Source organism: Peromyscus leucopus, chromosome 9, assembly GCF_004664715.2.
Source record: "Peromyscus leucopus breed LL Stock chromosome 9, UCI_PerLeu_2.1, whole genome shotgun sequence".
Classification (NCBI taxonomy): Eukaryota; Metazoa; Chordata; class Mammalia; order Rodentia; family Cricetidae; genus Peromyscus; species Peromyscus leucopus.
The window spans coordinates 65,895,309-65,920,571 of record NC_051070.1 but is presented as its reverse complement, the minus strand read 5'-3'; the positions used below and the strand labels follow the sequence as shown (position 1 = coordinate 65,920,571).

The 25,263-nt window shown below is 47.2% G+C and overlaps 1 protein-coding gene across 1 annotated transcript; it reads right to left on the bottom strand.

Annotated features, from left to right (window-relative positions):
- Window positions 1–3,593: 3,593 nt before the first annotated feature.
- Window positions 3,594–23,623, bottom strand: Eef1akmt1 (EEF1A lysine methyltransferase 1). The gene is made up of 6 exons (XM_028870412.2): window positions 23,524–23,623; window positions 19,508–19,670; window positions 12,246–12,328; window positions 7,591–7,871; window positions 5,298–6,901; window positions 3,594–5,126 (listed from the first exon to the last, which is right to left on the bottom strand). The coding sequence occupies exons 2-5, from the start codon at window positions 19,649–19,651 to the stop codon at window positions 6,765–6,767; spliced, it is 645 nt and encodes a 214-aa protein (XP_028726245.1). The 5' UTR covers window positions 19,652–19,670; window positions 23,524–23,623; the 3' UTR covers window positions 3,594–5,126; window positions 5,298–6,764.
- Window positions 23,624–25,263: the final 1,640 nt, after the last annotated feature.

The window sequence follows — 25,263 nt, the reverse complement described above, 5'->3', positions numbered from 1 at the left end:
ACTGTGGACAAGGCACAATCTCTTCCTTAAACTAAGACCGGAGCCGCCAGAGGGGGACTGGGCTGCCGTGGGCAGGTCTCTTTTGGGGTGCTTTCCTCATCTGGGAAATGCTACAGCATCGTGGGAGCTATCATTCTGTCACTGTGTTAGAATACCTCAGCAAAACGAGCTCAGGGCATCAACGTCAGTCCAGGGTTTGCTGGGCCCGGTTGCTGTGGGCCTCTCTGGCAAGGGACGCCATGGCTGCAAGCAGGTGGAATGGAGGGGCTCACCTCATGGTGACCCGGAAGCAGACAGAGATGGGGGGGGGGTCTCCAAATCCTCTTCAAAGGCATATCCAGTGTTTCCCTCCCACCGGCCCCTCCTCAGGTCCACCATCTCCTAATAGCACCCTCCCACAGAGACCAAACTTTTCACACACAGGCTTTGGGGACACAGTCACGACCCAAACCATAACCAGCACCCACCTCACAGAGTTACTGCGAGGACTGAGCACTATTTGTAAAGTACCCAGCAAGGGTCCCACCACAGTTGCCATTAACACCCTGGCCCAGGCTTGGGGCGGGCACTAAGCAGCGCCCCCTAGCGGTCGCTCCACCTTGGCCCTGACCACCTGGAGCCCACGTTTGAAAGAAGCACCATGGTAAGCCTCCTTTAGCAGGTGTTTGTCCAAAGTGGCTTTATCTTCTGTGTAAGTTTAGATGAAATGACTTTCACCGGGTACCACTGATTGGACAGCAAGGTGACCTGGGACATGATGTTTCTTTTCCTTTTCTTTCTTCTTCTTCAGTATTTGCTCCTTTTAAAAAAATAATTTTTTTATTTTTATTTTATATGCATTCATGTTTTTGCCTTCATGTACAGATCCCCTGGAACTGTAGTCAGATAGTTGTGAGCTGCCATGTGGGTGCTGGGAATTGAACCCGGGTCCTCTGGAAGAGCGGCTCTTAGCTGCTGAGCCATCTCTCCAGCCTGATGTTTCTTTTCTTTCTTCTTTCTTTTTTCTTTGTTTTTGTTTGTTTGTTTTGTTTTTACTTTTCAAGATAAAGTTTCTCTGTGTAGCCCTTTCTGTCCTGGAACTCACTCTGTAGACCAGGCTAGCCTAGAACTCATGGAGATCCACCTGCCTCTGCCTCCCGAGTGCTGGGATTAAAGGTGTGTGCCACCACTGCCCAGCTGGGTCGTGATGTTTCAGTGAGTAATGACGGAATTTTGTTTTCTTGTCAAACTAACTGGGAGTGGGAATGAGCTGGAGATGGGAATTTAATGGGATAAATCCATGGAGTCTATTTGATGGCCAAAGGAATTTATTTGAGGTTAACTCACAACCAGAATAAAGGAGTTGGTCGCAGAATCGAGGAGAGGTGGGTGGGGCAGGTCCAACGTGGTTCTCAAGAGAGCTCTGCTTTGATCTACGCCAGCATCCAAGACCTCGAGGTGGTGAAGAGAAGAGAGCACGTGCATGTGCATCCCAGGTCATAAGGGTCCCTGATGGCCACGCCCAAGGGGCAGGCGTCTAGCAGCTACCTGCTGCCTCACTGGGGCGGTGCCTCAGGGGCATGGCACAACCACCCACCCACTATAGGAATTGTTTTGACAGTTATTCAAATAGGGGATGTACAGCAGCTGGAGTTCAGTGGCCGTTCTTCCTCTCAGTTCCACTCTGCATCTTATTGCCCACAGTGAACATGGCTGCCCAGGTTTGCCAGGGAGGTTTGCCCCTAGGCTTTGTGTTAGAGCAGCGCCTGAGACTGTAAGCACTATCCCTGCCTGCTCTGCCCCCAGAAAAGGTCCCTGGTGCATGTTTCCACCGAAGAGGTGCTGTCTTGAGGACTCTGTGGCACTGCTTGGCATGGAGGTATTCTGCAGGTCACCAAAGATCTTTTTATAACCAGCTGGTGGGACAGCAGTTCCTCCTTGCCCTTTGTGTTGGTTATGGTCAACAGAGAGCTAAAAATAGTAAATGAAAAACTCCAGAAGTAATTCTTAGGTTTGGAATTGCTCATCATTCTCCACACTGATGAAATCTGAAATGCTGCGTCTTGCTAGGATGTGAATCATCCATCTGCCCAGTGTTTCCGTTCTGTATATGCTACCCGCTTGTGAGTCACTTCGTAATCAAAGATCGTGCTTTCTCAGGTCACCTGTCATGATGTCACACTACTTGTATTCAAGTGACTTTATTTTACTTAATAATGGCCCTGAAGCCAGTGTGGTGGCACACACAGCTATAATTCCACCATGCTGCAGGCTGAGGCAGGAGGACTGCTGTGAGTTTGAGGCCAGATTGGCTTATAGAGAAACAGTGTCTCAAAAAACTGGAGGGAAAAAATAATGCCTTTAAGTCAGTGTGGTGGCACACTCCCCAGTCACAGCTACTTGGGAAACTGAGGCAGGAGGATCATTTTAGTCTAGTTAACATGCAAAATGAAGAGACCCTGTTTTGTATATTTTTAAATGGGGTGTTATGACACTGTATATGGGAGGTCCTGGCAGGTAGAGCCAAGGTGCCCCACAGCAGGTGATAGACAGATGCCATGCACACAGAGCTCAGTGAAGAGTTTTATTTGGTGGAGGGAAGAGATGGGGGAGAGAAAGAGGGAGGGAGACAGAGAGAGAGAGAAAGAGAGAGAGAGAGAGAGAGAGAGAGAGAGAGAGAGAGAGAGAGAGGGAGAGAGAGAAGAGCAAGGGGTTTCAGAGGTGTGCACCCTCGTGGGAGGAAAGCAGAAGAGAGAGAAGGAAGGGGCGGAGTTTTCCCTTAAGAATAGGCTTCTAAGTCAGGACACAGGGTGGCCCCAAGGGGCGGGTCAGAATATTAACACACGCTCTACCTTCCAATGCTTCCTTAAAAGCATTTGTCTTAAAATGTGTGTCCACTGAAAAGCAAACAATATAGAACTGTAACAACAGTCCTCTTTTGAAATATTTTCTTTGCCTATGACACTGTTCTAATGAACTTAATATACATCAGCTTGTTCAGACTTTTCAAAGCCCCTGTGACGAAGTAGGTATGTTATCACTGACCCTATTTGTAGGTGAGGAAAGTAAACTCCATACAAGTGCAGTTTCCATACACAGGGAGAACGCAGCAAGGCCGAGACTTCAAGGCAAGGGGCAGCATTCCAAATGTGCACTTGTTCGTTACATATGCCACCTGAAAGAGTGCAAGGCAGAGATGCCAATGTAATGACATGGCGCGGCATGCAGGAGGCCTTGGCAGGTTGGGCCAAGGTGCCCTGGTGGGTGAGGGAGACACGCCATGCGGACACAGTGGAAAGTCACTCATACCATGCAGACGCAGCATCCACATGGAGAGTTTATTATAATGGAGAGACAGAGAGAGAGGGAGAGAGGAAGAGAAAGGGAGGGAAAGAGGGAAAGCAGAAGTGTGCACACTTCATGGTGAGAAAGAGAGGAAGTGTGTCTAGTTAACAATCACCAAGACACACTGTCTCCTAACAACGTAGTGTAACTAACCAACCAACCAACTTTGGGCCAATACCAGCAATCTATGTTCAGGGGCCAATTACCTACACTTCTTAGTTTATTTTCTCATCAACGCAAAGGGAAAAACACAACACGACACAATCTTATGTTGTGTCTTAGCGACTGGCTCCGGGTCTGACTTTAGAAGTGAAGGGATAGAACAAAGAACTTGTTTAACGTCCCTGTGTCTCTCATTTGCTCCTGCAGTGGGCTCATCATCCCTTCAACACCCAGTCGGCATCCCACAAGGAACATTTTAGATTCTGTGAGCAAAACCGCAAAGGCCGGGGTCTCCCTCCCTGCTAGGGTTGGTCACAGTGGGCGCAGATCTTCCTACTAGAAAGGGCTCCCAAGGATGAGTAGTAAAGGTTCTGAACAACGTCTGAAGTCCTTTGGCCAGGGTATTACTTTCCTCATCCATGTGACACTTAGTGTGGCTCATACAGCAAAGGGTACAGGCCATCACAGCCAGGAGAGCTCACAGGCAGCAGGTCACATCCCCTGACAGACAGGATGAGAGAGCTCTATGTAGCCATCCCTTTCACGGCTCACGCCCAGTGACTGACTCACTGACGCTAGCTAGGATGCAGGATCCACACCCTCCCAAACAGCGCCACCAGCTGGGGACCAAGTGTTCATGAGCCTGTGGGGGACACTTTGAGTTCAAATCATCTATAAATTGTGAAGGTCTATTGCTCTGAGCATCCACCATGCTTGGTCTGTCTACTGTTGTGATGAGGGCAGAGGGGGAGGAGAGAGATGCCTCCTGGGCCAGCCTGCTTGAATTTAGCCCAAGCACCTCTGTCTGGTTGGACAGGAATGCACCCAACGAGTGTTCTGAGAGCTGCAGAAACAGCTGCAGGGCTTTCTGAGGTTCCAAGAACGGTCACGTATGAACACAGGTTTACCACCACTGTAGCAACATCGAGGGTCCCAAAGCCAGGCAGCATGCTGGCTGCTTCTTAAACGAGCCTGTCACAGGCCTGGGGATGCAGCTCAGCTGGTAGAGTACTTGCCTCGCATGCATGGGGCCCTGGCTTCGATCTCCAGCACCAAAGGGGAAAAAACCAATCTTCATGACGCTTCTGATGGGTTAGGTTGTGCCCGGTCTCTTTCCTAGAATAGTTGCAGCTGACAGGACAGCTCGGTTTCGGATTTCTACACTGTTAGCTGTCCACAGTTCCTAAACGGAACATTCCATTTCTACATATAAAGTATCACTTCATGTTTGTTTCTGGCCTAAGGAATTTGTGGCAAATTGATTCGTAGGGAAACAATAAGATGGGGCTATTGTTTAAAGAACATTTTAAACAACGTAACAGCACGTGCCAGGTGTCTCAGAAAAGCAGCACTTCTTAGAGTGACGCCATCTGGGAATGTGACAGCCAAGGTCTAAGGACCTCCTGGTCTTTGAGCACGGACTCCTGTCCCTGGCCTCTGCCTCTGGGTCGGCCAGGACAGGCTGGATTTGCCTGTGGTAGCAAGTCCATCTCCTCTGGTGCTGTCTCAGGGTTCCTGTTGCCGAGACCAAACACCAGAACTAAAGGCAACTTGGGAGGAAAGGGTTGATCTGGCTCACATTTCCCATCGATGTTCATCACCGAAGGAAGTCAGGACAGGAACTCAAACAGGGCAGGAACCTGGAGCAGGAGCAGATGCAGAGGCCATGGAGGGGTGCTGCTTACTGGCTTGCTCCCCATGGTTTGTTCAGCTTACTTCCTTATAGAACCCAGGACCACAGCCCAGGGATGGCACCACCCACAATGGGCTGGACCCTCCCCCATTAATCACTAATTAAGAAAATGCCCTACAGCTTGCCTGCAGCCTGGTCTTCTGGAGGCGTTTCCTCAATGGAGGCTCCCTCCTCTCTGATGACGACAGCTTGTCTCATGACGGCATGAACTAGCCCACACAGATGTCCAACCCCCGGGCTCATCTCTCCTCCTCTGAAGGTCAGCTGAGGTACTGTCCAAGTCAAGGGGTAGCTGCTAGAGCAACTTCCACCTGGAGAACGCTGGTCAGTGTGAGGGTGGGGGACAGAACAAGCGACATGTTGGCCAAATGACATTCTTTTGGTCAAAGCAAGTTATCCTGTCCCAGAGAGACAGGTGGATTTTTTTTTTAAATTTTGAATTTTGACATGATCGTAGGTCTCAAAAGTTACCAAACCACCAGAGGGACCTTATGTACTTACTCTTGACTTGTCTCCGGTGAGGGATGAGGGGTGTGGTACAGAAACTGCCAACATGACCGCTCCATTAGGGGAAAGGTTTTTACTGTGGGTAAGAGAGAGACTATCCAGAGGCATAGAGAAAGGAGAGCAGACTGGACATGGCCAGGGCTGTGGAAGTGGAAGAGAACAGTGGAGATAGCAAGAGACAGAGCAGTGTGAGAGAACTGGAGAGCAGAGACCAGAGCGCAGTGTGAGCAGTCAGACAGTGGGTGTGGGGGGACGGACAGACGGACACGGGGACAGGGGGACAGGTCATGTGGGTTAGAAGGACAAGTAGCTGGGACAAGGGCTCCTTTGGGGGATGGAAAGCCACTTTCACAAGTCCCCCAGGTGGCTGGCTTTTATCTGCCCACCAGAAATCCTCCTGTAGTCCAGCTGGGGCTCATTCTAGACAGACGGAGGGTCTGAGACCCAACACCCTGAAAGCAGCATGTTGGGTAACTGTAGTGTGATGTCACAGCCGGGAAAATGGCAATGACTGTCCCTGGATGCCATTTGGAGTCAGCCAGATTCACGTGCACCATGTAATGTGATCACAGCAGATCTGTGAAACTACTGCCGCAGAAAAGGACAGAACATCCCAGTACCATCAGGACTCTCAGAGCTGAGAGGGAGGTTGAACCCGGGAGGAGCTGGAACACTGGTTGCTTGGATCATCAACCTGCTCTGTGGAGGCAGGTCAGGTCTCTAAGAAGCTTCCAGAGCACTCCTAGTCCACTGGGCAGGCAAAAGCTGCCCATGTTATGGAAACTTCTAGCAGAGGCCAAGGTCCTGTGCCATGCAGGAGGCCTGTTCTGTTTTCACAGGTGCTGAACAATTAGACAGCTTCTAACATTTCTCTCTACTCAAGTCCACGGACCTGGTTCGTGTAAGAATCCCAACTTCATTACCGAAATAGCAGTAAGACATTTTAGTTTGAAAATTAAGCCAGGAGAGTCCCAGTCCAGGGCAGAGTGGGGGAGGTCACATGTCAACAGAAAGAGAGTAAACCGGGAAGGGGATGTGTTCCTCCGAGTCCTTTATTGTCACATGTTGCCATGTGAATTTAGGTTTCATAGTCCAGACCAGAATCGTAGTTCGTGTAACAGCGGAAGTCGTTGGCCAGGTTTCGGGAGTGCTCTGGAATAAACTTACACATCTTCACACCGAGAAGCTGAGCAGCCTGCTCTTCCATGATGGCTCCTGTGAAGAACAAAGCGAGTGAGCTGAGAATCAAAGGCACCTACACCTGGGCTCTAGGTGAAACCCCTGAATAGATGGGGGACAATCTCACTGCACACAGGATATAGTATTTATTTATTTATTATTCTTTTAATTTATGTGTATTAGTGTTTCGCCTGCATGTATATCTGTGTGAAGGTGTCAGAAGCCTTGGAACTGGAGTTACAGACAGGCGTGAGCTGCCATGTGAGTGCTGGGACTTGAACCTGCGTCCTCTGACAGAGCAGCCAGTGCTCTTAACTACTGAGCCATCTTTCCAGCCCCAGGATATAGTCTTTATATTCCTTTTTACTTCCTCTAACATGTTTGTGAAGTGCCTACTTTTCCCATTTATTTTTATTATGTGTATGTGTGTGTGGTGTGGTGCATAGATGTGCTATGTGTGTAGTGCATGTATGTGCCCATAATGGTGGTGGCTACTAAAAAGAATAGCGAACGTATCCACGGGCGTGAGTCAGACCATGTTGAACACGTCATGTGTACTACACCACTCAATTCACAATGGCCCTCTGGGGCAAGGGAGGTCACATAACTTGGCTAAGGTCATACATACAGTAAGTGGCAGATTCAGGATCCGGTTCTGAGATCTCTGGCAACCCTAAAAGCCAGCACCCTGACAGGGCTTACAGGATGAGAAGGGCAGCACCCACCTGTGCACAGCAGAACCTTGCCCCGAGTCAGGAACCGGATTGTTTGGGATGTCTTCCTGAGACATTCCTCAGACAGGTAAGGGGGATCGGCAACCACGATGTCAAAGCTGTGCTCGGCGACTCTCCCGGGTAAGTCCAGTGGACTGTTGTAGTCATAGAAGACAAATTCCTCCCCATATATGGCGAATCTTTTGTCATACTCAAAGATGTATACAGAGATGTCTCCCCCATGCAGCTCCCGGAGCTTCTGATACACACTGGGTGCACTCACACATGCGATTCTGGAAGTGAGGGTATAACCTGAGATCATGAACAGTGCCAATAATAACTTTTAAAAGTCTCTGTGCTCAGATTTCATTTTTTTTTTTCTGATTCTAGAAAAAAAGTATTCTAATTTGGTTCCACTTAAAACTTAAAAGAACATTCCTTACACCCTTACTGAATGCATTAACCAGAGTTCCACAAACAGGAAACTTACATACATTCAGTTATTTACAAGCTATACCTCCATATAATACATTTGCATCCATGTAAAGACTACGACTTATTTCACTGTATGTATTTGTGACTTTTGTATCTGATCCCTTTTTAAAATAACTAACATGTAATACGCTTATTCCCTAAAAGGCAGTTCATATGATGATTTAAGGTTAGAAGTTTCTTTTGGCCAGACAGTGGTGGCACACGCCTTAATCCCAGCACTCGGGAGGCAGAGCCAGGAGGATCTCTGTGAGTTTGAGGCCTGCCTGGTCTACAGTGAGTTCCAGGACAGGATCCAAAACTACACAGAGAAACCCTGTCTTGAGAAAACAAAACAAAAATTAAAAATTAGTGGGAAAACCCAACATATCAAAGAAAATACTATCACCAAATGTTTCAGCTTCAACCTCAAATGTCTTACAGACATTTGTATGGTGTTGTTTGGTTTTGTTTTTTCGAGACAGGGTTGTTCTCTGTGTCGCCCTGGCTGTCCTGGATCTTGTTCTGTAGACCAGGCTGGCCTTGAACTCAGAGATCTGCCCAAATGCTGGGATTAAAGGTGCGGACTACCACTGCCCAGCTGAAATGCATATGTTTAGAGCCTTGGTCTCTGGTCATTAGAAGGGGGCTGTGAGGAAGCTGGGTCATTGGGAACATGCTTTGCTTTGGTTCCTGGCTACCTCTGCCATATGTGCTGCTTCCCACAGGCCAGCTCACCATAACCAAAACCTCCAAACCCATGAGCCCGAATCAGCCATTATCTCAAGTGTTTATCAGTAGTTGAAAGCCAACAAGCTAAGAAAAACCAAATAAACAGCAATGTAAAAATCAAAGACAGAGAAAATAAGACTTCCAGCTGAGGAAGACACATGGGACACACTCATTCACATGAGTCCCATGTGTCCCCCATCAAAGTCCACTAAGCAAACAGTAAAATTTCGTTTTGTTTTGTTGTTTAGGAAGAAATTTCTGAGAGCAAAGGGAACAGGGCAGGGGAGTAAAGCAGCTCCACTCAGGAAGCTCAAGAGTAAACAGGTGCAGTGGTTGGCTCAGCTGGCGCAAGCAGTTAGAGCCGGCAGGAGCAGCCAGGAGAGCTGAGCAGTGCCTGGCTCCCATCACAGCATCCCCAGGGGCTCCGGGGAACGCAGACCCAGGAGACTCGAGCCATGAGAGTGAAGGTGAGGCTAAAAACAGAAGCTGTGAAAGATCTATTCAAGACACAGTCTGTTCCCGGGCTTCTCTTTCATATCCCCATGCGCTGAGGTAACTGGAGAAAACTGGAGGAACGTTCTACGGCCTGGGGGATGTCTGGGAGGGAGTGCCGGACACAGACGACCGAAAGGTACCCTGTGGAGATCAGAAGAGGGCTAGTGGGAGAGCAAGGTCCTGGATCCCAATGCCAGCACCATGGGTCGCAGGTCGAAGATGAGAAGGTCCAAGGGTCACAGTAAACCAACTGGCCGCGGGACTCCCTCCAGGCATTGAAGGCTGCTGGCCTGGACCTCCAACCAACACACGCTCAGAGGCTTCCTGGGAAACAGCTCGTCCTGATCCCTCACTACAGAGACCCAGCAAAAAGAGGGGTGGGGTGTAGCTCACTGGTGGTCCCTGAAATGACTCCACAGCACACACCACCCTTAGGTCAACTCTCCTAGTTTTTAAGTGTTCCAGCTACCCTTAGGAATGAAGGAAAGGCAGAGCTCAGCCAACATGCAAGGAGAACATCTAATATCACACATAAGGGAAATTACTGCAGCATCAACAGAGGGTGCACAGGAAGGAGACATTACTCGTGTGTTGAAGGCTTAGTACTCCGCTGGGTGTCATTCTGAGGAGTGGATACTTTAGAGGAAGCAGGTCACTGGGGATGGGCCTTTGAAGGGCACCCCTTGCCCAGGGACCCATCCTCTGTTTGTCTGCTTCCTGGCTGCCAAGACGTACCACTCTGCTGTATTCGAGCCCTGAAATGAAGCCAGCATACCTCCAACTGAACTGTCTGCAACCATCATCCAAGATAAATCCTGTCACTCTCTCAAGTGTTCACCACAGAACACAGAAGATACAAGCTGAGGATTCGTCCCGAAAATCTGGGTAGAGACAACTGGTTTTTAAAAAAAGGGGAGTGGGGTGAGTGGATCAGGTTCCACTCTCAAATAACAGAAGTTCCAGGAAAAGGAACAGAAAACAAGGACACACACACAGCAGGAGTGTTGTAAGAAATAACTTAAGAAACCTCCCAAATTAAACATGAGCCACATGAGTGAAGGACCACCACAGGGTCCAGTGTGGGAGAGGAAGTTGCACATCAAGACACTGAATACCAGAGATTAAGAGACAATCCTAAACATGCAGTGGGTAGGGAGGGAGAAAGCAGATTTTCTACATAGGGTCAAAATGTTAGATTTCTTTTTTCTTTTTGAATGTTGGGTTTCTTAACGGAATAACATTTTCAAAAGCCAGAATCAGACACTCAGCAAAACTATTATAGTCCAGAGAAAGAAGAAATCAAAACAATTTTCTGGCAAGTCCCTCTTCTGTGGAAGGCATGGGGTGTAACCTGCTTAGATGAGGATGCAGACTAGGAACTGGAGCTCAGAAATGGGGAGCCTAGAACAGAGCGGGCTGAAAGACCCCAGCATGCTGGCCAGGGGGTCCTCAGGAAGAGCTGAAGCAAAGCTAGAGGGGGGCCCTGGGAACATAATTTTTTCCCTAAGAAGTTGTGCTGCAGGCCGCAAGTGCATGAAACAGATTCAGCTGTATATAATAAAGCTATACCTAGAAGGGTCAAGGAAATTCTTCTAGAGGAAAGTCAAATATCAAGGAATATTTGGTGATATTCAGCTTTTAATATATCAGCTGTCTTCTGCTTTGACTTTCTTGTGTGCTCACATACTACTAGGCCACATGGCAAACAACTAAGCTTCTCAGATCCACTGCTGATCTACTAGGTAACACCCCCACAGAGCCCAGGAAACAGGTGGGCTGTGGATACATAGCTTTGTTTCTTGTGCACATGAAGCTTGGACCATCCCTTTCCTTCAGGCCTAGTGGCATGCCAGAGCTATTGGCTCAAGATAAAAGAGTTTTTTGCATAACCAGGTGCTGTAAAGACTGGAGCAGAATTCTTGGTTTGGTCAGAGTCCTGTGGCCAGAGAGGAAAGAACAAGGCAGAGTTTCGGTATATGATAAGGCAGACTGGCTCAGACCAAGGAGTGAGGAGCAAGGAAAAGTTCTGCAGACTGTAGGAAAAGAGGAAGGAGAGATGGAGGAAGGAGGAACGGAAGATGAGGATAAGGTCGAGAGCGTAAGAGCTTAGCTATTACTAGGACTACGGGAGGGCAGAAAAAGAAGGGACAGAGAAGAACTGAGTGTCAGGACGGAACTGAAGCTGTGTAGACAGAAGTTTGTTACAGAGAGATAAAGTAAACAGACATGAGAAATTGGCGTACACAGATTTTTTTCCCTCAGATAACCCCACGCTGGATGGAGCGTCTTCCCCAGGACTCTGGGAAAATTCCAACAAAGTTGAAGATGTAGCTTGCTATAAAGTCCTCGCCCAGCATGTACAACACCCTGCACTGATCCCTAATGCTGCAAAAGTGGAGTTGGGAGTGGTCACATGTGTGATCGCAGGTCTTAGGAGATGTACTACATAAAAAGTTTTAGGCTAGCCTGTGCTATATGAGGCCCTGTCTCAGAGAGAAGGGTGGGGGAGTGAGAGAGACACTACACTGAATAGATTTCCCAGTGTTCCCTCGACTTTGTACTGGAACAGTTCTGAGTGAGCCATGAGCTGCAAACCATTCGACAATATTTACATATTATAATCCAGACTTTTAAGAAACCATCTCATTTAGGAAGGATATTAAAAATATTTATGGCTGGGCAGCACTGGCATGTGCCTTTGATCCCAGCACTTGGGAGGCAGAGGCAGATCTCTGAGTTCGAGGCCAACCTGGTCTACAGAGCAAGATCCAGGACAGGCACCAAAACTACACAGAGAAACCCTGTCTCAAAAAACCAAAAAAAAAAAAAAAGAAAGAAAGAAAAAAACAAAACAAAACAAATTCATTTATACATTCATCTGTGCCTCATAAGTGTCAAGATTGTGTTTCCATGTGTCCCTCAAACTAATTTCAACTAGAAAAGAGGAAGAAACAAAAGTTGAATCTCACCTGCCACCTTCTCCAGCAGCAGCGATCGCTTCCTGTGCAAGCCGCAAAGCAGTGTCCTGACTGTACCAGAACTGGCTCAGCTGCTGTAACGGGAACAGGATGACCAGCTCAGAATTCACTTCTTCAGCATCTACCTCCTAAGCCAGTTCACATACATTTAACCTGTCACCAGCTCACTTTCCTTGTAAGTTATTTAAAATTGGTACAAAGCCCCAGTGTATCAACAGAATCTACACACTGAGTATCAGGGGCTGCGAGTGTCATAGAGGTAACGCCAACAACCAGCCAGTGTTCTCTTGAGGGCAGAACATACCCACCCGAACCTGGTTAGACTTCCAGAGTCAACCACCATGGAGAAGAATCCAGACTCACAGGACAGCGTGCTGAAGACTCCTGTGGCCAGTCAGTAGTGCCCACGGCTCCTTTGTCCTCACCTCCTCATGCGTCCCGAGTTACGTGCTGTGTTCCTCACAGTTGGGTTTGCTTTTAGTCTTACCGTTTGGTTTCATACTGATGGGTGACTTTCTTTACATTTCTGGGGGTTCCTACTTACATATTCGTATTTACAAGTGAAGGATGATGCTAATGTGGAAAAGCAGCCTGGTCTTCCTCTGTGGCCAGCACATTTCTCCACCTCTTTCCCCTAGGACGTCCATGCTGTCATGCATAGAGTCTGACTGAAAATCTGTTCAAGGTCTGAGGATGTAGGTCAGTGCTTGCCTGGCATGTGTGGGGCCCCAGGCTCTAGAAGATTATTTGTTAAAGTAATGAAAATCTGTCAAGAGCAAGAACCAGCTAAGAGCCTGCCAGGCGAAGAACAGGCACCCACAAAAATGCAGTGTATACCCCACACAGTAGACTCGGGTCCATCCAGAGGGACCTAGAAACTGACATGTGCTACAGTGTAGAACAGTTGTGTACTGGGAAACACGGAGTGAGAAAAAAATCAGACTCAAAATCGCACTAGTTAGGTGAGCCCATTCCTATGAAATACCCAGAAGAGGCAATGGACAGGAACAGACAGGAGACTAGGGTTGCCAGGCATTGGGGGGACAGCCAGGGAGGCCATGACAGCTAAAGAGGAGAGGCGGGTTTCCTCCTGAGGCAATGAAAATGTCCCGATGGCCTGGAGACAGGCTCAGCGGCTAAGAACACCTGTTGCCCTTGCAGAGAACCTGGGTTCCCTTCCCAGCACCCTCACGGTGGCTCACAGGCATCTACAACTGCAGTTCCAGGGGTCCAGTACTCTGTTCTGCCCTCCTTGGGCAGCAGGCATGCACACGGTACACATACATCCATGTGAGCAAACACTCACACACACAGAAAGAAATGGATGGTTCTGTAGTTTCCAGCGCTGGCTATTCTTGGCTCATGAGTACAGGGGGTGTTCGTCCACAGCTCTCACACAGACACTCCCAGCTTTGTTCATCCATGGGTCTCACACAGAGACACTCCTTGTCTTGTCTCTTACCTTTATAAGCTAATTTTTTTTTTGAGACAGGGTTTCTCTATGTAGCTTTGCACCTTTCCTGGAACTCACTCTGTAGACCAGGCTGGCCTCGAACTCACAGAGATCCGCCTGGTTCTGCCTCCCGAGTGCTGGGATTAAAGGTGTGCGCCACCGCCGCCCGGCTTATAAGCTAATTCTATGTCATCAGTTTTATCCATGTTTCCTTACCCTAGATCATAAACACTGCATCTCCTCACTATTCTTACTTGAACACCTGAATCTATAGAGACATTAGTTCTGTGAACACACAATGAGGACTGAAGTTGGTTAAGTTGAGAGCAATGCAGCACCCGATACCTGCTGTCACTTCGGATGCTTTCTTCTGGCAAATAGCTTTGCCTGCTGGGCCGTCTCCCCGGCCTCTGGATGTTTTTTCTGACCCTCCCGATAACCCAGTGTCTGCACTGAGACCCTTGCATTTTGCTATCACAATGCCTGTCACGGCAGCCATCGCTGCGGCCTTAGAACGCTCTGCTTTATTTACTATTGCCCTAGCCTTGTTCATTTATTTACTTATATTATTTTGGGGGGTTTTGGTGTGTGTGTGTGTGCGTGTTGAGTGTGTGTGTGCTCACACACGTATGCACAGCCTGAGGCCAGAAGAGGATGTTTGATCACTGGAGCTGGAGTTCCAAGCAGCTGTGAGCTGCCTGTAGGTGCTGGAAACTGAACTCAGGTCCTCTGGAAAATGCAAACACTTAATTGCTAAGCCTAAGCCATCCCTCTAGAAGCTATGGTTGCTTTGTGCGATGAGTGTTAAATCATTATTTGGAGCTAAGGGCTTACACTTGCTCAGCCTGAGCTGGAACTTAGTATGTAGCCCAGACTGATGTCAAGCTCACAGCTGATCCCCTGCCTCAGCCCCTCTAAAAGCTGACATGACAGGTATGAGCTACCACACCCGGCTAAATACTTTTCTTCTTCCTTTGAACTCCTGAAATTGAGTCCAGTGCTTTGTATGTGCCAGGCAAGCACTCCATTCCCAGCACTAGTATTCACTGGTATTGTTGCTGTTAAGTACTGAGTGCAGGTGTCAAATCCAGGGCCTCGCGCAGGTAAAGCAAGCTCTTTACCAACTGAGTCTTATCCCCAGCCCTAGCTAAGATGTAGTCTTACTCCAGCTCCGGTCAAAGGGTTTATCTGGGAGGACTTACTAGTCATGGGTCAGCAGCCTTCAAAATTACAACTGAATTTGTTATTCCAAACAGCAAATGGTATGAAAGTACGCATGATTCTTTAAGTCAGTAACATTTCCCGGTAATGCAAACCAGCATTTTTATGTATTTCACATTCAGTCTGCACAGCACTGGCTGAATATTTACTAGTAAACACAAGATTCAAAATGTTTCCAAAGACAGAATGCACACGTACACTGACATGTACATATGAATTCATGTCTGTGTCTACATGGATTCTACATGGGTGGCTGGAGGAAAGGAGCCTCATCCCCTGCCTGCATCACAGAGGCAGAGGACTGCATCCGCTCTCAAGCATCCCAAGTCACGAGAGAGGGCTGCAGGGAGGCTCCGAACGACCCTATTCCTCATCAGCACTATTAGTGGCCTACAGTTTCGGTTCTCCTCACGTCATTCCACAAAATAAGAAAAATCTTTTCCTTTCCCTCTTTCCCTTTCTTCCCCACCGCCATTCAAAACCATTGTTCCTCTTAACACCCACCTCCAAAGCCGTGGAATTACTGAGCTTGTTCTTACTGTATTATAGGAACATGGCCTTATAAGCAAACCCCCCCCCCCAACTACTAGATTTACAATGAAAACTAAGCCTCCTATCACCCCACATCTCCTCACTCTCGGCCCCATTCGTCAGAAGCCGTCATCTTCAGTTCTTGGCTTTCCACCCTGTCACCCCACCTCTAAATGCTGTGTTTAAACTCTATCTCCAGGCCGATCTAGTTCTTTGGCGTCCTGTGCTCTCTCATACTCACTCCCTCCCTTATCATCTCCATGGAGGTAAAATCCACATTTGGATAACTGGAACCAACACTGTTGAGCCATAGAACAGACTGAGCACATGACTTCCCAGTGTGGTCATTTCCTTTTCCTAGTCAATACATGCACGATTGCCCCATCCATTTATTATTTATTTAGAGACAAGGTCTCATATATCCCACACTGGCTTTGAACTCCCTATGCAGCCAAGAATGAGCTTGAAACATTTCATTCTCCTGCCCCGCCCCCCTCAAGTGCTGGGATTATAAGTGTGAGCCATCGTGCCCATTTTGTGAAGTACTAGGGATGAATCCAGTTTCATGAATGCTAGCTAGGTGAGCGCTCCACCAATGAGCTGTCCCAAGTCCTTTGAATTTACCCTCACTTCTCCCAAACCCTCTGCTGGCCTTTGAATACAACCCTCTTCCTGCTGAGTATTCTACCATTCAATCCCCCGCTCCCCCAGAGATCTCCTGGAAGACCAACGTTGTCCTGGTTTTCAGAAGGGCACCTCCCTGACTAGGTGTCAGCGTCATTTAGGCACCTTCTCCTGCTGTGTGTCCTACAGCCACCTCCCGAGAGCTCACACCTTCCTTCCTTGGTTTCCTTGCTAGAGCAGACGTTTCTGTGGGGAGGGAGTGCCGCCAGTCTAAAATGTATTACTTTGTCCTCACACTTGGCTGACAGCTTAGCTGACCGTATTTTTATCGGAATACTGATGGAATTTTAGATTTCTAGCTTTTTTTTTCTTCCCTCCCTTCTTCCTTTCGAGACAGAGTGTCATTATGTAGCCCTGGCTGGGTCTGGAACTCAGATACATCTGCCTCGGCCAACGCCCCCCTACCAGTGCTGGGATTAAAGGCAGCCACCACAGATAGCAATCCAGTTTTCTATGTAGCTGAGGATAACCCTAAGCTCCTGGACCTTCCTCTGCCTCCACCCTCCTGTGTGCTGGGTAACAGACATACATGTACGACCTAAACTTCTAGTTTCTGTCTTTCTTTTCTGTTGTTGTTGTTGCTGTTGTTTATTTTTATTTTTTTGTGTTTGGTATTTCAAGATAGAGTTTCTCTGTGTAGCCCTGGCTGTCCTGGGACTTGCTCTGTAGCCCAGGCTGGCCTCGAATTCACAGAGCTCCACCTGCCTCTGCCTCCCAAGTGCTGGGGTAACAGACGCGTACCACCAAGTACAGCTCTAAAGTTCTGGTTTCTAATCAAGTTATTGAGAGGGGCAACGAGGCTCTGATCCTGAGATTCTAGGATGGCCTGCTCTTCCTGGGGGAAGGGTTGGGATCTTCTTTCGTGTGTGTGTGTGTGTGTGTGTGTGTGTGTGTGTGTGTGTGTGTGTGTGATGTGTCTGTCAGCACTGGATGCCTCCCCAACTGTTCCTCACCTTACTATTATTTTTTTGACAAGATGCTCACTAAAGGTGGGGCTCATCAATTTGGTTAGATTAGCTGGCCAGGAAGTTCTAGGGGGTCCTCGAGTGTCCACCCCCCCAGTGCTAGGATCACAAGTGTGCATCACCCCCCCAGTGCTGGGATCACAAGTGTGCATCACCCCCCCCCCACCCAGTGCTGGGATCACAAGTGTGCATCACCTCTCACAGCTGTTTACCTGGTGCTGAAGCTGAACTCAGGTCCTCATGGCTACATGATACGTACTTTACTAATGAGCCAATTCGCCAACCCCTCCCCTCCTGGATCTTCTTTACTATCCACATCCAGAATTTTCTTGCTTTTCTTGTGTCTCTGTGTGCATGCACATGTTTGTGTATACATGTGCACGTGTGTGTTTATTGCTAGATATGGAATACAGGAATACATGTGTGGAATACATGTTAGGCAGTGGTCTACCAATGAGCTATATTCCCAGTCCTTGGTTATTTTTGTTTATTTGTTTTAGAGATGGGGGTATCTCGGTATAATTCAGGCCAACTTTGATCTAATGATCCTCCTGTCTCAACCTCCTGAGTGCTGGGAATAAAGAAGTTCCCTGCCCCTAAATGAAAGTCCCCAAATTAGATAAGTGACAATAAAGAGCAATAATAAGAAGTAAGTTTTTGTTCATGCTTTTATATATTTTATACAATAGCTATTACTTTTAGAGTCAGAAAATAAGTATGTAAATGTAATATTCTAAATAGTAAGCAGGAGAAAAAGACCACCTAAATAATAATACTTCAAATTCATGCTGCTCATCCACAGAAGAGCTAAAAGGGAAAAACACATAGAGAAGTCAGGTGTGGGGGCACAGCTGGAATCCCAGCACCTGGAGGTAGAGGCAGAAGAGCAGGAGTTCAAAGCCAGCCCTGAACAAAACAACAAATATAAATACACAAGGACTGGGGATGCACTAGGTGTGGTGGCACATGCCTTTAATCCAGCACTCCGGAGGCAGAGCCAGGCGGATCTCTGTGAGTTCAAGGCCAACCTGGTCTACAGAGTGAGTTCCAGGACAGCCAGGGATACACAGAGAAACCCTGTCTTCAAAAACCAAAAACCAAAACCAAACCACAAGACAGAATCCATGAGAAAGGTGTCTGATTGGGTAGAACCCCTGGAGCAAAGGAAAAGGACCATTTTTATACCATAGTTTTAAGTGAGGGTGGAGGATGGTCAGAAAGATCTATTTATCTAAAAAATAAAAAGTATTGAAAAAACAAAACAAAATAAGATATAAAACCTTCCTAAGTGACAGGGAAAGACAGGGTGTGACTTCGAAAATCAGCAGAGACAAATTTGAGGCTTTGTTACTCAACTTATGGTAGAGGTTTCCCTCAACAGTTTTAGTTTTTTGTTTTGTTTTTCTTTGATTTTTTTCCAGACAAGGTTTCTCTGTGTAATTTTGGTGTCTGTCCTGGATCTCGCTCTGTAGACCAGGCTGGCCTCGAACTCACAGAGACCTGCCTGTCTCTGCCTCCCGAGTGCTGGGATTAAAGGCATGCACCACCACGGCCCAGCCAGTTTTAGTTTTTTACTTCCTACTTCTTTTTTAGTTTACCTTTTTGAGGCAAGGGCTTGCTATGTGTCCCAGGCTATCCCTAAACTCACTATATAGCCTAGTGGACCTCAGGCTGCTTGATCCTCCTGCCTCTGCCTCCTGGGTGCTAGGATTACAAGATGCACCATTGCCCTAGTACCTACTTTTTGTTTTTGTTTTGTTTTGTTTTTCAGACCTGAGGACCGAACCCAGGGCCTAGCAAGCGCTCTATCACTGAGCTAAATCCCCATCCCCTTGTTTTGTGTGTGTGTGTGTGTGTGTGTGTGTGTGTGTGTGTGTGTGTGTGTGTTGTTTTTTCGAGACAAGGTTTCTCTGTGTAACAATTCTGGCTGTCCTGGAACTCAATTTGTAGATCAGACTGGTCTTGAACTCACTGGCTACAAAATACAAAAATGTATAAAACTAAAAATTATCCTATTCTTAAAAATTCTTCCATCGATTTTTCATTATATGTTAGGTTCAGCTACCCCTTTCACTGAAACAATGTATTTTAGGATTGTTGGGTTCTATGAAAACCAATAGGGTGTGCTTCTACCCAAGGACAAAGCGCAAGTTACTTATGGACATGACACTATTATCCCACTTCCTGCAAAACTCCTACCCCTCCTCTGGTCACCAGCCAGCCTGCCCGTCAGAGGCAGGAAAATCTGCGCATACTGTCCTAGCCGCTGTCTGCTTCCTGCCCTTGCTCCCTACAGAGTTCTCAGTTCTGAATGACAGGCAGCAGAGGGAAAGGCAAACACTGACATGGCAATGGTAAGGGCCACACTGCTATTTCCCGACAGGGATGCCTTTACTTACCCAGTTCTCCTCTATTACCCCAACATTATATTTATCATCCCCCCCTGGGTTGAGGGATTGCTTCTGCTCAGCATAAAATTCCTGGAGAGCTGCTAAGGCGTGGGAAGAGAGCTGGGGTATATCATCATCTTCTGAATCACTCATTTCACAAACTGTCTATGACCTGCAGAACAAGAATGAATATATGTTGTATGGACTTGTTTTCTGTGCTCTCGAAATAACAATGAGAACAATTAAACACAAAACAATGACCCAAACAGAAGTGGTCCCCCCCCCCCCCATCGAGACAGGGTTTCTCTGTGTAGCCCTAGCTGTCCTGGAACTCACTCTGTAGACCAGGCTGGCCTCAAACTCACAGAAATTTCCCTGCTGGGATTAAAGGTGTTCCTTTAATCCCAGCAGGGAAATTTCCCTGAGTGCTGGGATTAAAGGTGTGCCTCACCACTGCCTGGCAAGAAGTGGATTTTATACAGAAAGCATACATACATATCCAGCTTTCCAGGGCTGGTGGGATGGCCTAGCAGGTGAAATCACTGGCTATGCAAACCTGATAACCCGAGGTCAGTCTTTGGAATCCCTGTACAAACAGCCAGACGAGGGGCTGGAGAGACAGCCCAGCAGTGGAGCACTGGCCGCTCTTCCAGAGGACCTGGTTCAGCACCCACATGGCAGCTCACAAGTCAGTAACTCCAGTCCCAGGGGATCTGCTGCCCACTTCTGGCCTTGACTGGCACCAGGCACACATGTGCAGACATATATTAAGGCAAATACTCATATGCATAAAATACAAATAAATACAATCTAAAACAAACAATAACAACAAAAAGATGAGGTGGCTTGCATATGACATCCCAACCTCAGAGGGTAGAAACACCACGAGATGGATGCAGCAAAAATGAGAGAAACCCTGAAATAAGGGTAGTCAGGAGCGGGGGTGGTGTGTGTGTGTGTGTGTGTGTGTGTGTGTGTGTGTGCGCACGCGCATCTTTAATCCCAGCACTTGGGAGGCAGAGGCAGGTGGTTCTCTGAGTTTGGCCTGGTCTACATAGCCAGTTCCAGGCCAGCCAGGGTTACAAAGAGACACTATCTCACAAGCCAAAAAACAAACAAACAGGCAGACAGGACTCCGCCCTCCACACACCTGCAGACACAAGGAGCGCTAATCAAAGCGCTCCTCCTATTCTTCTGTGTCTTTCTTTCCCGGTGGTCTTTAAGATTTTCTACTTCTTTCTGCCGCGTTGCACTTTCTACATGTTTCTAGCACTTCGGGTTTACTGAGGCTCTTCGATCTGTGGGGTTTCCAGTTTTTCAGCACGTTTGATAAAAACCTTGGCCATGTGGGTTCTGGGTATCAAACGCAGGGCAACCAGCTTGTCCACAAGAACTTTACCTACTGAACGCTCTCACCAGCTCCCACCCATCTTTGGCACTGCAGTTTCCATCTCTACAAGGAGGAGGTCTTTTCATATCTACACTTATCTTTTTAACTGTGTGAGTGACTTCCCTCCATGTGCGTCTGTGCACCACATGGCTGCCTGGTGTCCACAGAAGGACCACTGTACTTTCCTACCTAGTGCCCAAACCCTTGGAAAACTTAGGGATACGCAGCCTAGACGTTCGTTAACTTCTTAAACCGAAGGTCATGCCCTCATAGATGAGGTTTCAAAATCAAATGCGTATGGGGGAGGTGCTGGCCTCAGTGCAACAACCAAAGTTAACTGAAGACTCAGCGCGGAAGGACTCTGTTGTCCTGAGCAGCACTCAGCTGCTGCACGGCACTTCCCTACACAACATGAGCCACAGCGGCAAACTACACATCGCTTCACCACTGCCTCAGGGAAGAGAACTTCATCCAGCAGTCAGAGAGCAACACATAAATAAATAAAACATGGTCTTAAACTCAGGATCCCGCTAAGAAACTTTTTTTTTTTTTTTTTTTTTTTTGGTTTTTCAAGACAGGTTTTCTCTGTGTATCCCTGGCTGTCCTAGAACTCACTCTGTAGACCAGGCTGGCCTTGAACTCACTGAGATCCGCCTGCCTCTGCCTCCCAAGTGCTGGGACTAAAGGCGTGCATCACCACACCCAGTTTTAAGAAACTTTTTATCAGGGCTTGAGTAATGGCTCGGTGGTTAAGAATACTGACTGCTCTTTCAGAGGACCTGGGTTCAATTCCCAGCACCCACGTGGCAGCTCACAACTATGTGTAACTCCAGTTCCAAGGGACCTGAGACCCTCATGCAGATATACAAAAACAAAAAACAAAACAAAACAAAATACCTTTTTGTCATCTCTCATACATAGGAATATATATGAGAAATGTAAAATAACCAAATCAAATATTTACTGATAGCAAGTATAAATTTTATTTAATTTTTTATGTGTTTGGTCGTTTATCTATCTATTAAGATAGTGGAAGACAGAAGTTTCTGCCATTATTTTTTTTTTTAAACTTTATTTTATGTGCATTGGTGTGAAGGTGTCAGATCCCCTGGAACTGAGTTACACAGTTGTGAGCTGCCATGTGGGTGCTGGGAATTGAACTCAGGTCCTCTGAAGAGCAGCCAGTGCTCTTAACCACTGAGCCGTCTCTTCAGCCTACTAACCAATTTTTTTTTTCTTTTCTTTTTTTGAGGTGGGAAAAGAATACAGAAGGCAGTCTCATGATACAGCCCAGACTGTCCTGGAATTCACTATATAGCTTAGTCTAGCTTCAAACTCATGATCCTGCTGCCTCAGCTTCCTGAGGTTACAGGTATGTGCTATCCCATAAGGCTGCTTTATATTGTTTTTTATAATATCTAACTGGATTTGTGAAATTCCGTTAGAGATTTTTAGGTCTGAAGGGGGCTGGGAAGTGCTGTGTTATTATCATTAAACTGACCTGGAGTCCTTCCTGGCTCGTATTCTAGATCAGTGGTTCTCATGGGAAAAACTAGGAGTCACTCTTCTCCTAGGAGAAGCATTTGCAAACATCTGGAAACATTTTTGGTTGTCATAATCAAGGGCATTGCTGGCAAACTTTCTATAGTTCCGAAGATAGCCCTCCACTTCAAAGACAGATCCAGCTCGAAATGTCCTTAGTGCTGAGTGGAGGAACTTCGGAGTCAAGGAAATGGCAATGTGGGGATTGTTCTATTAAGGCAGTGTGGCTCAGCATCATGGGATGCAGGGAAGAGCCTGTTGAGGGCAGAAGTAGAACAGCACGTGGCAGTTTGCCTTGGCAGGAAAGGATGGAAACAAGGTAACAGGAAGATGGATATCAAGAGCAAAGGAGGTCTGCAATGAGCAATCGCTGCAGCAGGGATTTCTCTCTCTCTGTCTCTCTCTTTTGAGACAGGGTTTCTTTGTATATCCTTGGCTGTCCTGGAACTCGCTCTGTAGACCAGGCTGGCCCCGAACTCAAGATCCGCCTGCCTCTGGGATTAAAGGCGCGTGCCACCACTGCCTGGCTATGAAAACCTCGTGCTTTCACATTCAGACAAGGCTCTTTGCCTGAGACGAGTCCTTCCATCTCACTTTCTACAGAAAGATTGTTGGGTGTGGTGATGCAGGTGTACGGACAGCAAGAGGAAGAAGGATGAATGAGTATCAGGCCAGCCTGGGCTACACTGTGACACCATCTCAAAAGGAAATACACCCCACCACAACCTGAGATAAAACTTCCACGGAGAAAGCATGCCATGAACACACAGCATGGTAAGTTAGGGTACAGCCAAGGCGGCTGTGTCCAGCACGTGCTCCCCTTCCCCGGCAGTCTTCCCGCTTCCGGTCGGAACACCATTTCGAGGGGACCATCGGCGGGACGCTAGGGCCTGTTTCCGGGTCACGGTGCCCAAGTCCACGGACCCCGCAGAGCCGAGGCCCCCACTGGGAAAGTCTCGAAGGATCAGCGTGGACGGCAAGGCCCGCCGAGTCACCACTGACCGCACGCTGCCGCCACGGAACCCACAACGCGAGCCCCCAAGCCACCTAAAGACCTCAGCCCGCTCCCGCGCCACTCGGCGCCCGCACTCACCACTGACACATGCGCAGTTGCCCCGGTGCGCAGACGCCGTGCAAGAGGCGGAGCCCGCTGCGTGTGCGCAGGCGCAGACCCGTCGGAGGCGGGCCTGAGGGTGTAGCCCCGCCCAGTCAGTTTAGGTTCGGGATGGTCGCGCTGTTTCGCGCCAGGTTTGGTGTCCAGTCTTGCAATGAAAACACTGACAAAAACAATAAAGGCTTCATAATATTAATGGGATTCAGAAAATCTCCCAAACCCCTTAGTTTTTAAGCGCTTTTAGTGTTGAATGCGCATATAGTATATGAACACATGTTTCACCAACTACACTACCTAGCATGGTAGCTGGCACGCGATATCCCTTAATTAAAACTAAGGCTCCCTTTCCTTCGGCAGTTATCAAATCATATGTAATTTGTTTTTCTTTCTCAAGGACAGGCAAACTACATTATGTTCCCGCCTTAGTTTACCGATTTCATGATCTGCCTGAGCAGCTTTACATCATTTGTGGCATATATGAATCGCTCAGCTGATGATGCCACTCACTAAAGCAGCTTGATAATCGGTTGCATCACGATTTCTATACACAGTTCTCATCTGTGGAAACCCATACTTCACTTTGATTTCGATTGCTCTGAAAAGATGTCTCTAGTCTATTAAACCAAGAAGCTCAAAGCAAGTGCAACTTATCAGAATGGCAAGAAATGAAAAACTATTAAATGAAAATAAATCAGGAAAATAAACCACTTTTATGACTTATTAGGAAAGTCTGCGTTAAAGCAAATTATTTGGGGTCTGACTATTTTTTTTAAGATTTCAAAGCTTCCATTCCTTTTATAAGCATGCACACAATGATTACATGCATGTATTTTAGTATATGCTATTTTTATATTAAAGTGTTCAAAGAAATCAGAAAGCTCAAACCTTTTTTTGTTTTGTTTTGCTTATGTTTTTTTGAGACAGGGTGTCTGTATGTAATCCTGGCTTTCCTGGACTCTCTGTAGACCACGCTACCCTCACATTTACAGAGATCCACGTGCCTCATCCTCCCAAGTGCTGGGATTAAAGTTATGGTCAACAACCTGGCTAAAACCTTTTTATCTCCAATAGTTGCTGGCCACTCATGTAATATATAAAGGTTAATATCTTCCCTGTGAAATATGTTTTATAACAAATGTTTTTTATTTATAAATCATAAAAAGTAATATCAAAGGCAAACTCATCCCTATTGAAGTAAAGGTGAAATTGTTCCATCAAATTGTACCTAAAAGATGATTTCAAATGAATTTCAATTCGGGAATTATTCCTTTTACATTCAGCAATGGTGCAAAGCATACTTTGAAAGACCTCTTAAGATAGAAATAGCTGGTCTGGGGTTGGGGATTTAGCTCAGTGGTAGAGTACTTGCCTAGCAAACGCAAGGCCCTAGGTTCGAGCCTCAGCTCAAAAAAAAAATAGCTGGTCTGGAGTCCCATGTCTTTAATCTCAGGGCTCAGAGGAAGCAGGTGAATCTCTGTGAGTTGGAGGTCAGTCCGGGCTACATAAGTTCTTGGAGAGTATGGCGACATTTTAAGGAACCCCCCCTCGCACACACACATACATACATACATACATACATACATACATACATACATACATACATACATCCTGGAACTCTTGTAGAACAGGCTGGCCCCAAACTCCCAAAGATCCATTCATCTCCCTCTGCCTCCTGAGTGCTATGATTAAAGGCATGTGCCACCACTGACCTTATGAGTT